The following is a 14,982-nucleotide window of genomic DNA, read 5'->3' as shown; positions in this document are numbered from 1 at the left end:
AAATGACTGCAGTTTCCATTTGGGAAATGCTGACTCAAACTCAATTTTGTCAATCTTGGATCTTGGGGAGCCGAGGCGGGTCTAAAGCCTCCCATCAAACACCTACAACCTGCACGCCTGTTAGTCAGATCAGCCACGCCCCTAATTTTGCACAACTCTTAGCCTTAATGTAATAACAACCGATGAGTGATGAAAAAATTCCCCCTAAGAACAGTGTGTTTATTTATGCTATAAAAATTTATTTTTGAACTTGGGTGTTAATGAGACTTTCAGGATTTTGCAACTCGCCTCAAGTGGACGCTCGATGAACTGCAGTTTTGTGCACTTCTGCAGTGGCTTTATTTATCAGCAGCAGAGGTTGTGTTTCCTAGAACATTCATAACTGTATATCGTTCAGTGAGGGAGAAAATACAATGACGAGCATGGCAATGTTTTTCCACCATTTTTTACTGAGAGCACTGTTAGTGCAGCGACCAAAAACAGCTGAGGGCAAGGCTGTTTAGGTGCCCAGGATGATGAGCTGCATGGGTTTTGTATCAAAAATGGCCGCTGCCAGCGCACAAAACTATGTGGCCACACAAAGAGAAAGAGTAACAAATGCATCTTGAATGCATGCTGTATACTAACCTCAACACGTTTCTACAACTTTACGATGTTTAAATCACTCTGATTACCAGACAAAATGACTGAACTTTAACGCTGAGATCACAGAATGACTCCTGAGTGAAGCCTTTGAGATAAAAACGAGCGAGTACATCAGTGAGTTACATTTTCTTGTCACTGATTCACTCTCTAAGTTTGGTCAGAAAACATGAAACACACAACCTTAATGTAAAATCAAGCCAACAGCTGAAAGACAAATGTGGACTGTGGTTCACATCCTTCATCAACTTTACAAAGAATAATCATAGTTTTAATAAATGAAGTGAAAGAATGTAATTACCAGGATGGTGGAGACGACCAGGGAGCGATTAGATAACGAATCAGAGACGTTCGTGGTCTTTCCCTTCTGGTTGTCCGTCATGTTCAGACCACTCGGAGGATCCCAGGTACCAATCTGTGAAACAAAATAAGCCAGTTTAAAGGTCACATTTTCTCATTTTCTTTCAATAAGTCTGTTCTGTGTCTTGTTCTAAATCCACTCTGATCCTGTATTTGTGATGTCATGAACGGAAAATCTCCAAACGGCCTGTTTGAGCACACATTTTCTGAAAAGTGGAGCAGGCAGAAGACGGAGAGGATGGACTTTTCTCATCATTGGGGGGTTTACAGATGGACTAGAGACACATGTTAGTTTTTTTGTTGCATTTCCTGTGTTGGTTAAAATCTCGTTTATGAGTTCAAGTTCTTCATTTTCTTTCTTCACTTCTTTGAAATATGATGATCTGCTGACAGCAGACTTGTCCATGATTGTAATAGATTATATGACGCTTCCTCAGCTTTCTTATGTGAGCGCACTCAGGGTTGACTGATCAGGTTTTGAGTGACCGCATAGCGTGATCTTGTTTGTCAGAGTTAGTGAAGACGGATAACCCAAACATTTCTCAGGTATGTTGAACTTGTTTCATAGTATAGACTTCAGGTGGGATCCAAACTGACCATTACCGTCCATGACTCAAACCTCCACACTCTTTACCCGACATTCAGTGCAAAGGATGCTACACTTCCTGCAACGGGGGATCCATTTTCTCGAAGGACTCGTATCTGTATCTTTACAAACACAAAGGCAGACGGGCACAGCGTGGACATATCCTGCACTCAAACTCTCCCGTCTTCCTTTGCTGGATTCAGACATAAAAACCTGCAGCACCCTGAGGACACGGCTGACAGCCATGTGAACCCTCAACACTTTGTTCCGGCGTCCCACAGGGAATAACGCTAGAGATGATCTGAAGGATCCGGACTGGCCCTGTGGCCTTTTAGAGGGTCAGAGGACGACGTCACTGAGGGAGGCGAGGAGGAAGAAGAAGAAGAAGAAGCTATCAGAGCATGCCTCAAGGCCTCTCTTGTCCGCTCTCAGCTCTCTCTTCAAGTCAACACCCGAGCCTCCCCCCTCCAACCTCACCGCCCTGAGCACCACTGGCGGCAACCACAAAAACACCAAACCCAAATCAGCCACACGCTCCTCAGGGCTCCTCTGACGCCTTGCACAAGGGGCCCGAGACCTGTTTTGTAATTGCAAATCAACTCTTTAATTCAGGCTTCATGAGGCTGGAGGGCTTCTGAAGGGGTTTTTTTTATTAATGGGGTAAAATATTCATGAAGGTGTGTGAGCACACCGAGCAGAGGGTCAGGAGCCGCAGCGAGGCGGCACCTGCGTGGATGCTGAAGTGTGAAGTGTCTGCCGTCCCATCGGAGAATATTATTAGCATGTGCGGTATTAGCAGGTTCTCTTCACGCTGATAATCTCATGAATCTTAAATAGACTGCTGAGTACTGCGCAGAGGTCACTCCTGGGAAAAGATGCAAACCACACACACGTCCACTCGTGTAAGAACTTTAACACATGCTAACCAATAAATAATCCAGTCCAGACATGTGAGTCCAAACACATGGGGACGGGTATAACCAGGGGGCGTCTCTTTGGATATTATCTTGAAAGCTTCCAGTGCTTATGTCATATTGTTTAGATAAAAAGACCCAGACCGTCTCCACATATGTGGACAAAATGCGATTTTTCACACTTAAATGTAATAGAAATCAAGTATATCCTCTGAAAATAACTCTGTGAGTCATGACTGTCTACAATGGGTGTAACACCCGAGTCCCACTGTCTGTGATGTTTTCAGAGTTTTCAGAGTCCTATCTTCACTTTGTTTACATCGCCCGGACGGCCGGCTGACTCCTCCCCTCGTGTATAAAAGTTGTTTAATTGAGGGACTAGAGAAAAGAAGAATAACATACTGTACTCACTGCTTAACTGTGTTTCTAGATCACGCTCATTTCAGGTAAATTTACATGCAGTGTGAAGATACGAGCATAATAAAGATCGCTAGCATTAGCATGCTAACACAACAATGCAGCGCAAGTTGTTTTGGTTTCATGCTGGTGCTCAAGGGCGACATCTACTGGATCAAAAAAAATCACATATAAAGCCTTTAAAGTCAAAGTAAGATTTATAATAATCGAGAAACATGAACATCCAAACCAAAGAGGGCAGGGGCTGAGTCGAGGAAGAATGTCACTGAAAACTAACAAGAAGGGGGCGCTGGTAACCTAGTGGTTAGTGCGCTCGCCCCATGTACGAAGGCTTTAGTCTTCCGAGTGGGCGTGCTCCAATACCCAGAGAATTCGATTCACCAGGGTAGTGACGTTTGGAGCCGACGTGCTCTTCATCAGAGAGCTCACAGAGGACAGCACTTCGCCTGTTTTGAACATTTGTTAATAGCTTAATTTCTAAATGATTGTTTGTTTCATGTATTGTCTGTGCAGCATTTTCCCAGTATCTGAGACAAATTTCACTCGAGGGAGACGAATAAAGAAACCTTGACCTTGACCTATTACCTAAATATTCACACACACACTAATGGTGACAGATCTGGATCTACCTCAGCTCTTCACTACATGCGTAAACATTTAAGTAGATATTGATATATTGTAGATAATACGCAGAGAGAAAGAGTTTATAACTGGTGGATGACTCACACCTCAACCATGCATTGTTTCATTTAAAGTCCTCATCTCATAAATCCTTAAGAATAAAAAATCCTTCATCTTTCTCATCGTCTTTCTGAGACAAGCTGAAAGAAGATGTCAAGGTCCCGTTTATTCATGAACATCTCATGAAGTATAATATCATCTTCTGTCTTTGCACTTATTCACAGAGTGTTTTCAGTAAAACAGCACGAACAGGTTTAAATCAGTCTACATGTACCACATTAACAGTCTGAGTGTGTTTGTAGCTGTCTGGATGTAATGTTTTTACAGTTAGCTGTCGCTCGCCTTTTGAATTGAAAAGACCCGGACTGCAAAATAAAACAACCTTGAAGCAGTCAAATTCAGACGATGAGGCGAATATCTGCCTTCCCATCGAGCAGGAACAGAAACAAAAAGAAAGAATCCCCCCACAGCGGCTCAGAAACAGACAAAGGGAGACAGATTTTAAAAAACTGTTTTCTTCTACTTGTCATTAAAAGTGTTTCTTTTCAGTAAGGGGGCTCTCCACAGGAAGTATGAAAGGAGATTACAGTCGTCAATAACTCTGATGACGACTCTGATGTAACTCTGCCAATGAAATGTTTGGCTGTTCGTTTTGTAATCTCATTGACAACACAGGAGCCTAATAAAGATCTTTAAACGACAGAAATCTTCTGTCAATTACAAAGAATTGGAAAATGAGAAAAATATCGAATTCACATTTTTAAAATTAATCTTTTTTGGGGGAGCAGGATAGCCTAGCAGCTATGTCGAGCGCCACATGTACGGAGGCTATTAGACCTCGTCGCAGCGGCCGTGGGTTCAAATCCGACCTCGGCCCTTTGCTGCTTGACGTCCCTCACTCTCTCTCCTCCAAACACTTCCTGTCTCTCAAGAGCTGTCCCATCAAATGGAGGCAGAAATGCCCCCAAAATATATTTTATAGTAAGAGCCACTAGAGAGCTTACAACAGGTCATATTTTAATTTGTAGTTTACTTAGTGATCTTTTTCAGACCGATGTTGTGAGGGATAGCTTTCTAACCACATCCATTTTCAACAACCCTTTTTCTAATTAGTGAAGATGTAAAACAAGGGCATAATATAATGCACAAGCCAAGTCGTCATGTAGGTTTGAATTATTATTATTATGCTGTTAAATGTTGGTTATTCTGCATATTTTGCTTTTCACAGCAAACAGTTTGTCCGGTAGTTTCAATATGGCTGGAAATCTGGAACGTTAGTGATCAAATTGTCCGTCCAAAAAACCCCAAAAGAAGTCCAGCGTAAACTCTGGGTTAGACTCATCACTATGCACAAAACAGGATATAAAGAACAGACACACTACCTTCTCGAGCCCCTCCTCCTTCAGACTGATGACATCCAGGTCAAAGTCCGTCCTCAGACCGTTGGAGCGGTTGAAAGTGATTCGGCCGGTCAGGCCGTCCCAGTGGGCCTAAAGAGAGAGAGAGGGGGGTGAGAGAGGATATCAGAGAAGACATTCATCACCACATCTACATCTCTGCTTTCTAACAAAGTGTCTGAGTTTTATCTTTCCTTTTTCTCCCTCTTTTTCACTCACACTGTCTCTGTTTTGTGCAGTCTAACCTGATATCTCTCAGCCCACGCAGACGCTGAGCTTGAATCTGTAACCGTGGGAACACAATTACTCGATCTCTACAGATATTTAGGGCTGTGATGGGAGACAACGTGGCATGAAAGTGGCTTTCTCTCAGGTGTCACACGTTGTCTGACAGTGCTGCAGAGACTGGAGGCTGGGGACTTCAGGGTCTATCTTTAGTTAAATGAGGTGGGGGGGAGGAGGGGGGGGTCACAGACCTGGAAGTGACTCGCTCTGTTCACTCCACTGCTCCACAACACATTGGTCATACTACTCTGACTCTGAGTCTCCACTCCTCTGCACTGGAATCAGAGCTGTTCACAGAGAACTATGTTACTCCAATGGGATTTATTCGGAATTTTACTAAGCAAGCTACAAAGACTCAGTCAGTTATATTTAGCTAAAAATATTTGGATTCTCTGCTAATCGTTAAGCCTTTACTTACAACCGGCTAAAACATGAGTTTTAATATTTGTTTCCATCTATCCATCCCTTTGGGTCCGCTTCAATCATTGGTATGTAGCTACAAACCGAGACAGGGTTTCGACAGACTTAAAGGTCTCATATCGTAAAACTTGTCCCTTTTCATGTCGTCAGTCTGTGAAACCTGTAGAGCAGCTTTATATGATCTGCAGCTCAATAAACTCCTTATTTATCTGATACTGCCGTCATTAAAACCCCTCATTCCAGCCTCTGCCTGAAACGGTTCATTTCAGTTTGGGCATCCAGCATTGTAACTCTAGCCCAGCAGCAAAAGCTAGGCTCTCGGGTAAATAGAGCTTCCCCAACCTTCACCGAGGTGACTACCGGACACTACCACCACCCGACGCCCAGCCACCACCATCGGACTGTGTCGTCCCCACAACCACCGCCGTCCTCATTCATGCACGGCCTGCTCCGACCTCCACCTCAGTGGCAATGAAGTGTGGACAACAGGAACGCACATTATCCCATCTCCCCCTGATCCCAATTTTCTTTTTTAACATAAAAAACGAGTACGGTCTTTTACAGGCTTTTTGTAAAGCGTCTCCAGATAACATTTGTTATGACTTGGCGCTCTACAAATAATGATTGATTGAGTGAGTTTTAAAAATGAGGATCAGCATTATAGGTCAACCTTATTATAATGTAATTAACTATATTTGTGGTGACATTTAAAACACGATGAATCAGATTATGACTGTTTGCTCTTCTCTTAATATTTAATGAAAACCTTTAAAGCTTTTTGTTTAAAGACTGGCTGAGTGACTTTAAAAAATGCTCGGTGGATATCAATCCAGGAATGTGCTTAGACAAATCACCGAGCACAATAAGTACTCTTCAGAAAACTAAACAGGAGTGGAAACGCTTTAAAACGGAGTGGAGAAAACGATTTGTGAACTTGACTCTAAAGGTCACCGTTCTGTTCCTGTGCTGACTTTTTGTCTTTGCCCCGTCTCACACAGAAACGTCTCCGCACCCGCTGTTCAAAACACACACCGGCTCAGTGACCCCGAGGTTCAACTGCTGGAAAAATTGGAGGAAGAAGCTTTTCAGGAAGGTTCAGTCAAAGCAAAGATTTTTTTTTTTTTTTTTAAATGGAGGCACTGAGAGTCAGAGGTAACACAAAAGGACGGCACTGTAGACAGTAAAGTGGTTCTCAAACTGGGGTTCGCTGACCTCTCCAGGGCCACCAAGTTTCTCAAAAGTGATCCCAGAAAAACAGGACGGTCCATATTCTGTATTTGAATGAATCAGTGTTCAATAAACTGTTTCACTGTGTGCTTGGACTGAAACTGAGATCTGGGGTTTGTGGGCTTTTCTTAAAAACAGAAAATAAATATTCTTCGAGAAAGTAAAGGGAGGGGTTGCAGAGTTCTTTGAATCAAACTGTATTAAAGTGATGGATTAAACAAAGACTACTTTTTTAGTGTTGGAAACTTTCAGGACATTTCATTAAATCTGAAGATTTGTTTTTAAGTCCTTCGAGTGTAAAACAGGAGTCCCTGAGCGGTTTGTGATTAAGTCGAGAAACTCCAGAACTGCGTGCATGGACTACGATCTCTTTGTGTTTTACTGTGAACTTTAAAGTCATGTGTTTCAGGTAGAATAACGCTAACATTAGCATGCTAACACTACAATGCGGGACACAGGTGATTGCAGCTCGAGGCCGAGGTCGATTCTGTCCCCCACTTTGAAACTAAACTCCTCCATGTGAACTCCATGAATTGTTTTGGTTTCATGCCGGTGCTGAAGGGCGACATCTACATGACTTCACTTCATTCTTCTTCAGTGTCTTTGAAGCAGCACAGAAATGGGATCGTTTCTCTAAACTTCTTTGAGGAGTTTGAATTGGTAAAGAAACAGTGGTGCCTCAGACCATCACCTACAACAGTGAACGTTTCTAAACCGCTGTGGCGTGACGGCTTTTGTGTATGTTTCAAACGTCACGGTATGGACGTCACAGCTCGATGCATGCAGTCATACAAACAACATCTGTAAGTGGAGAACAAAGGCAGTCAAACATGGCGGTGTCCACACCCCATTAATGACTACTAATCACTTATAAACAACAAAAAGATCTAAATAAATGAGAGAAATCTTGAATCATGCAGTTTTGAAGACTTTTTGTTGCTGTACTTAATTTAAACTAAACCGTGACCTGAAAACCATGACGTGTGTGTACTGTTAGACACCTACTAAATCCTAAATATGAATGCCTAACCACTGCTGCTAACAGATAAAAATATGTTTTGGGGCGGGGCTTAAGGAGGTCACAGAGGGGGCAGACCTGATGGAGGGGGGAGGGGGAAGCTTTTCCACAGTTTTGGGCTCTTTAAAGTCTTTATATGTGATTTTTTGATCCAGCAGATGTCGCCCTTGAGCACCAGCATGAAACCAAAACAACTGGCGCTGCATTGTTGTGTTAGCATGCTAATGCTAGCGATCTTTATTATGCTCGTATCTTCACACTGCATGTAAATTTACCTGAAATGAGCGTGATCTAGAAACACAGTTAAGCAGTGAGTACAGTATGTTATTCTTCTTTTCTCTAGTCCCTCAATTAAACAACTTTTATACACGAGGGGAGGAGTCAGCCGGCCGTCCGGGCGATGTAAACAAACTGAAGATAGGACTCTGAAAACTCTGAAAACATCACAGACAGTGGGACTCGGGTGTTACACCCATTGTAGACAGTCATGACTCACAGAGTTATTTTCAGAGGAGATACTTTATAACTCATATAAAGCCTTTAACTGCAAAAGCACGGTCACCTTAGAGCTTGAGCCGTGAGTGAGCGAGGGGACAACCATGAAGCCCAAGTCAGATGATCTAAGGGGGCCTAGATGAGGTGCAAGGGCTAAGGAGGTGGGTTAAGGTTGTTAACCTAACTGTATAAATATCATGGTTATAACACACTATGTTCTTTATGTTTCCACTCAATCTGCCGGGCAATCAGAATCATTTCCCGCAATCATCTCTGGAGTCATTCTGCACGCTGGAGAGAACGATTCAGAGGTAGTGTCCTCTGACCTCGTGTTAAACCATCTCTTTACAGCTATACTGACTGACTATTCTGCATCAGTCCAGCTTAACTGTATTTCTTATAAAGGCTGCTGTAACCCAGGTTAATTAATTTGAATTTGATATTAGCCCTCTATTGTTTTTTTCTTTGAGAGGGGAGTGACCTCAGTGAACCTCCATAACTTGTGATTAATTGGTTTTCATTTTATTTTGTATTTATTTATTTCCCTATTTTATTTTTCTTAACATTCCATAATCTCACCTGAACTCCGCTAAAATCTATCAACCAATCAGAACTCCTCCCACTTATCATAAACATCCGGTTCACGAGGTCACTTCCCCTCACCTCACCTCATCTCATCTCATGGCATGTTGCAGAATTGTTTGGTTGCCCAAGACGGGACAACGAGGTTATGATTTACACAGCGGTGAGTTTGTATATTGTGTATAATGTTAGATGAGTGATAAATGTCGTTGGTTGTTTTCTCCTGTGGGAATCGCAGGAGAAGTTTTTATGCCGAATCCCCTTGGGACAACCCCTAATTTAAGCCACGGCCGTGTACGGGGCCTTGTCATTGGAAAACTTGGCATGTATTTATTTTTATTTGATTACACCGCAGGATTTCAAAAGGTAATCCCATGGTTAATCCCGTTTTGTAGATATATAAGTAGATGATTGAGTAATTCTATCCAATTGGATATAGCCTAAATTGAAAGGTATATTTATGTTGTGTGAAGTTTAAGTAATGGGTTTTTCAATGAGATCCGATAATGAATATTTCAATGAATGCACAATGAATTGAATCACTGTTCATTTTTTGTTTTGAACCTTACACCGGAGATGGCGAGCTAAAACCTACGAGATCTACCCTGCTACAAGTTGGTAGCATCTAAAAAGACATTCGAACACAGATCAAAAGACATTGACTTTTTTTTTGGTTTTTTTATGGACCCAAGAAGAGTTTTTTTGATGAAGAGGATATTTATGTTGGTTGTTTGAACTTATTGTTTTGTTATATTGGAAGTATTTTTCATGTGAAATACAATAATTATTATTTAAATGTACCTGTGTTTGGATTTTGTTGGTATTCACATCTGAGCTCCTAGAGACCTATCTTATTTCTTCCTAATTTAAATTTGACTTAAATGCACAGTTAAAAAAAAAATCAGCCCACATGCTACACTGCCATCTTCCAAAGAGACTACTATCAAAGAGAGCTAGAAGTCAAAGGACAGAAACATCTGGACGGCTGCATGAGAGGGGAGAGAAAGAAAAAAGAGAGGATGTGAGGAGGAAACAGACAGAAAAGATTTTCATGGTTTAAGCTGTGAGCTCGATATATAAACACATCTGAACGTAGGCATTCAGAGCGTCACTGTCCAGCTGAATTATTTGCAGTCTTCTCATGATCTCTGCAAACCAAAGAGGGAGCCCCCTAAATATAGGTTTCCTAATCCTCAGCCTTCCCGCGGACAGAGAGATCTGGATTAGCCGTCCCAGCTTCACAAACGCAGCGAACTGTTGGGGGCAATTAACCAAAAATGTAGATAATGCTGTATTTTTTTGTTTCTGCATGGGTGATTAATGCTGGAATTCAGAGCACAGGCTCCGGATACACACCATGCTCGGAGGGGCGAGTGTATGTACACACACTGAGAGAATTTTCATACAAATAAATACACAGATAAATCATCTGTGTTTATTCATTTCCCCCTACGTCTGACAGCCTCAAACCTGATTTATATTCAGCCTCCGACTGCTTCCTGAGAGCACGTGTTGAGCGTGAAGGTGTGTGTGTGTGTGTGAGGCAGAGCGAGGAGCAGGTCGAGCAGCGTCTACCTCTTTGATGAGGGCCATGAAGCGGTTGCCGAAGCGCCAGGGTTTGTGTCGGTTGCACTGTAACGAGCTGACGGTGATCTGCTGAGACTGCTGCACAGCCACGGCCACCACGTGCACGGCATCGTACATCAGCGCGGCGTCCGTCTGCAGGCCGAGACAGAGAGGGAGAGAAAACAGAGAGTCATTAACATGGAACACAGCACACACACACACATCAGATCTGCTCTGAATGAGAGAGATATCAATATCATGATGACTGAATCAAAGCCGCACATCACACTCTGCATCTTTTCATGAGATGGACACAAAGACGTTAATATTCAACGATTCAGAACTGACATGATAATGCAGAAATACAGCATCTGAAATAACTTCATGGCACATCTGCTTTTATGAATACCTTTTTGTTGGATTATCTTTCTTAATGTCATGCTCACGATACGATACATGTTATTGTCCCCTTGGGGAAATGTGTGCATGTGACTCCGGGGTCGCAAGCAGCGCAGCGCCACCGGAGCAAATTTTCCGTCACAGGGTCGTCCTCACAATCTTTCACCAACCAAAATAATAACAACAGAACATGGGACTTAGTTTACTATAGTCAAGAGTGAAATCAGCATCACATGAGACGTTTATGCTTTTATATCACAAGACAAAACCAACACACAACGGCAAATTAAATTAATTTAAAAAATGTAATATGAGTAAAATATGAGGATTTTAACTTGTCATGTTATCACGTTTTAAGTGAGTGGGCAGTGATTAATAACTGAACAGTATCCAAATGTAAACACAGAGTAACATTGAAAACTGAAGGAAATCAGAGGGAATATATAACCCATACACTCAAAAATCTAAACATCAAACTCATATCTTGTAGTAGTATCAAGTATGTAGTATCCTGTTAAGAATTTGAACCTGAACTGGTTGTTATTGGAAATCAACAGTTGTGTTAATTCAAAGAATTATTCAACCTTTTGTAGCCTTCTATGTATGTATGTGTGTTTGTATACAGTATATGTATGTATGGATGGATGGAGGAATGGATTGATGGATGGATGGATAGTTGGATGGATAGATGGATGGATGGATGGATGGATGGATGGATGGATGGATGGATAGAGGGATGGATGGATGGATGGATGGATAGAGGGATGGATGGATGGATGGATGGATGGATAGAGGGATGGATGGATGGATGGATGGATAGAGGGATGGATGGATGGATAGAGGGATGGATGGATGGATGGATGGATAGAGGAATGAATGGATGGATGGATGGATGGATGGTTGAATGGATGGATGGATGGATGGATAGAGGGATGAATGGATGGATGGATGGATGGATGGGTGTTTGTGTTTGTATGGATGATTGCATGGATGGATGGATGGAATGGATTGATGGATGGATGGATGGATGGATGGAATGGATTGATGGATGGATGGATGGATGGATGGTTGGATGGTTGGATGGTTGGATGGATGGATGGATGGGTGTTTGTGTTTGTATGGATGATTGCATGGATGGATGGATGGTTGAATGGATGGATGGATGGTTGGTTGGATGGATGGATGGATGGAAAGGACACTTTAGTTTAATTTATATGTGAACAAAAAAATATTTGTTGACTACTACTTATCTACCGGCCCTTTGTCATGATGCTTCTCATGTCTTGTGTGAAGCATTTTGAATTGCATTCAAATCTTTCCATTGAAGCATCGTTGCTGAAATGTCATCTATAAGGTAGATGTCCTTGCCTCGCCTTGCCTTGCCTGCTCGAGCTTGGAGCCCTGTTTCTGTTTCAGACAGTCAATGCTGGTCACCAATTAGTAATGGCCACTTTGGAATTCTAGAAATCTGCAGGGCGGGCAGTGAGTCATCACATAATGTACCAATCATCATTTTCTACAGAGCTACAGGTGCATTGTTTACCTTGTTTAAATGTAACCATAGTCTATCATCACTGTTGTGTTCCCTAATCACAAGGCTGCAGATTCCTGACTACTGCTGCATTGCTTTCCATCAGAAACCAATTTATACAAAGTAGAAATAAAGAAGGAGACAGAGAGAGAGAGAGAGAGAGAGAGAGAGAGAGAGAGAGAGAGAATATTTATATAGTGGGTCCAAACAGCAGAGTGCCAGTCATCCACGCTTCATGAGAGAAGCCTATAATTTTACAGTTCTTCTTCCTCTCCGTCTTCAAAAAAGTAATTAGTGTTTGTCTCGCTTGATTGAAAAGCAATCAAAACAGCTCTCCACAGTTGTTGCATGGAAATCGTGCCCCGAGGTGCTCGGCAAAGCTTTTGTCCTGCAGGAAAACATCACTCTCAAACCTGTCATTTCTCCCCCGTTTGAGCCCTTGATTGAGCAGCACCATGCTGCAAGCTTAAGAGTCCGGTTTGGCTGCTGTATAGCGTTGTGAAGACAAAACCAGTGGGCTATTCGACAAGTCCTAAAGTGTGTGTTGGTGGATTTACGTGCATGGGAGATGTCCAGAGATGTTTCAGAAACAATCACAGTCAATAAGCTCGCCTTCCAGAGATCCGGCCTGGCGCTGGAGTGTGCGCCCGCAGGAGTGTGAGGTATTAATAATCCGTGTGAGAAGAAGGTGTTGAAGCAAAGGGAGTGTGAATTTGTTACTGTGTGGTTGTCACCTGGAGGCTGTTAAGTGTGTGTGTGTAGGGGGGCTTACACAGATATGGAGTATCATTTTTGCAGATGCGGGTGTCAACCAGCAGTGATGGGATGGATATAATCAGCTCGCTCTGAATCAGAGGTATTATGGAAAATAACCAAAGCGACGCCTGTGGTGGCGTTATCCAATTGGACAACACTGCTGGTTAGGCATCAACACGATCAGTCGGTGTGCCTCCATCAAGAATCTCAAATGGATTTAATTTAATGGAACTAGAACAATGTGAGGTTTCAGCTTCATGGATGTCATGGAAACCGGCGCACAATGCACGCTGTACGTTTCCCCTCTGGCCTCGTCTCTGACTGCTGTCTTTTACGATGTGGTGTTAAAGTCAGGTGATGTTGTATTTAGAGCTCGGAGAGGTGTAATATAATACGACCAGATACAATTTGATATGATACAACACAAAATGATATAATACGATGTGATGACGATACCATATAAGACAGGGCAAGGACCAGGGGGCCAGACAAGCGAGTCCACCACAGCAGTACACCATCCCATCAACAACAACACAAGCTTGTCATAAGGCTGCGAGCACAGGACCAAAGATGTTCTATTAAACGGGAGTGCTCTACAATTCACTTAGCAGACGCTTTTATCCAAAGCGACGTACATCAGAGAGTAAGAACAACACAAGCAAGGATCTAGAAAAAAGGGAACAATGTCAGTAAGAGCAAACGATCAGCTTTGAGTCTGATTGGACACACAGGTGCTGACAGGAAGTGACCAGAGGCAAAGCACAACATTGAGGGCAGTTCTTGAGAGCTCTAATCAGTATAGAAACCATCTTATAAGTCGTCGTTATCAAACAAAAACCATCGTCATTACCATCATCATCATCAATAATATGGAGACCATCATCATTAAGTTAGTAGGTATTCATGAAAGAGCTGGGTCTTTAGCTTTTTCTTAAAGGTGCAGAGGGACTCTGCAGATCACATGGAGTTTGGAAGTTCATTCCACCACCGGGGGGCGACAGAGGAGAAGAGTCTAGTCAGCGTCTTAGGACCCTGTTGTGAAGGTCGGATCAGACGCCTTTCATTGGCAGAGCGTAGCGGGCGGGAGAGGGAGTGAAGACCTGGATGAGAGAGTTAGAGTAAGGAGGAGCTATTAACTGTGACAGTCGTTCACAAGTTTCCCCCCCTGATTAGAATTTATTTTTTAATTGTAAACAGAACTGATTCATGGGCCAGTCTGATGTTATCATCAGCGGGCCGGAGTTGGCCCCTGGACCGCCTGTTGAATAGGCCTAATATAAGACACAAAACAATACCTTTCAAAAATGCAATTGCAATTTGCAATTTACTGCAATACTTCACGGAACCATGAAATACGATAAGATAGGAAACCATTGGATACGATACAGTCTGATCACAAAGCTGCTGTGGTTTAGATTTTTGGATGGGAATGAGTTTGATGAGACTGCCAGCGTCATGAGCTGAGGGCAGGAGCTGAAGCTTTTTGATGTTCACACTGTCCTCCCCCTCCCACCCCCGTTAACCCCACAGACCCACAGGGACCTCATAACAGCAATGTGACACCCTGTCAGTCAATCCCAGCTCTGATTCTGTGAACAGTGAGGAGTCGAGGGGGATTTGATTTGATTGCTGGGAGAAGTTAACTTTAAGTGTAGTGTGGATTTGGCTGGATTGAGTCATGATGGTTTTCATTTTGGGGGTTTCCT

The 14,982-nt window shown here is 42.7% G+C and overlaps 1 protein-coding gene across 2 annotated transcripts in view; it reads right to left on the bottom strand.

Moving 5' to 3' along the window:
- Nucleotides 1-14,982, bottom strand: part of grik2 (glutamate receptor, ionotropic, kainate 2) — a 254,379-nt gene that overhangs the window by 76,282 nt on the left and 163,115 nt on the right. For both annotated transcript variants that reach the window (XM_061049540.1, XM_061049541.1), the window contains exons 8-10: nucleotides 10,600-10,743; nucleotides 4,983-5,090; nucleotides 944-1,057 (exon numbers count right to left, since the gene is read on the bottom strand). In XM_061049540.1, the coding sequence (XP_060905523.1) occupies nucleotides 944-1,057; nucleotides 4,983-5,090; nucleotides 10,600-10,743 (366 nt within the window). The remainder of the gene's footprint in view (nucleotides 1-943; nucleotides 1,058-4,982; nucleotides 5,091-10,599; nucleotides 10,744-14,982) is intronic.

This window comes from Labrus mixtus, chromosome 11 (assembly GCF_963584025.1).
Source record: "Labrus mixtus chromosome 11, fLabMix1.1, whole genome shotgun sequence".
In the NCBI taxonomy this organism is placed as follows: Eukaryota; Metazoa; Chordata; class Actinopteri; order Labriformes; family Labridae; genus Labrus; species Labrus mixtus.
The sequence above is the reverse complement of the archived record's forward strand: the minus strand, read 5'-3'. Positions and strand labels throughout refer to the sequence as shown.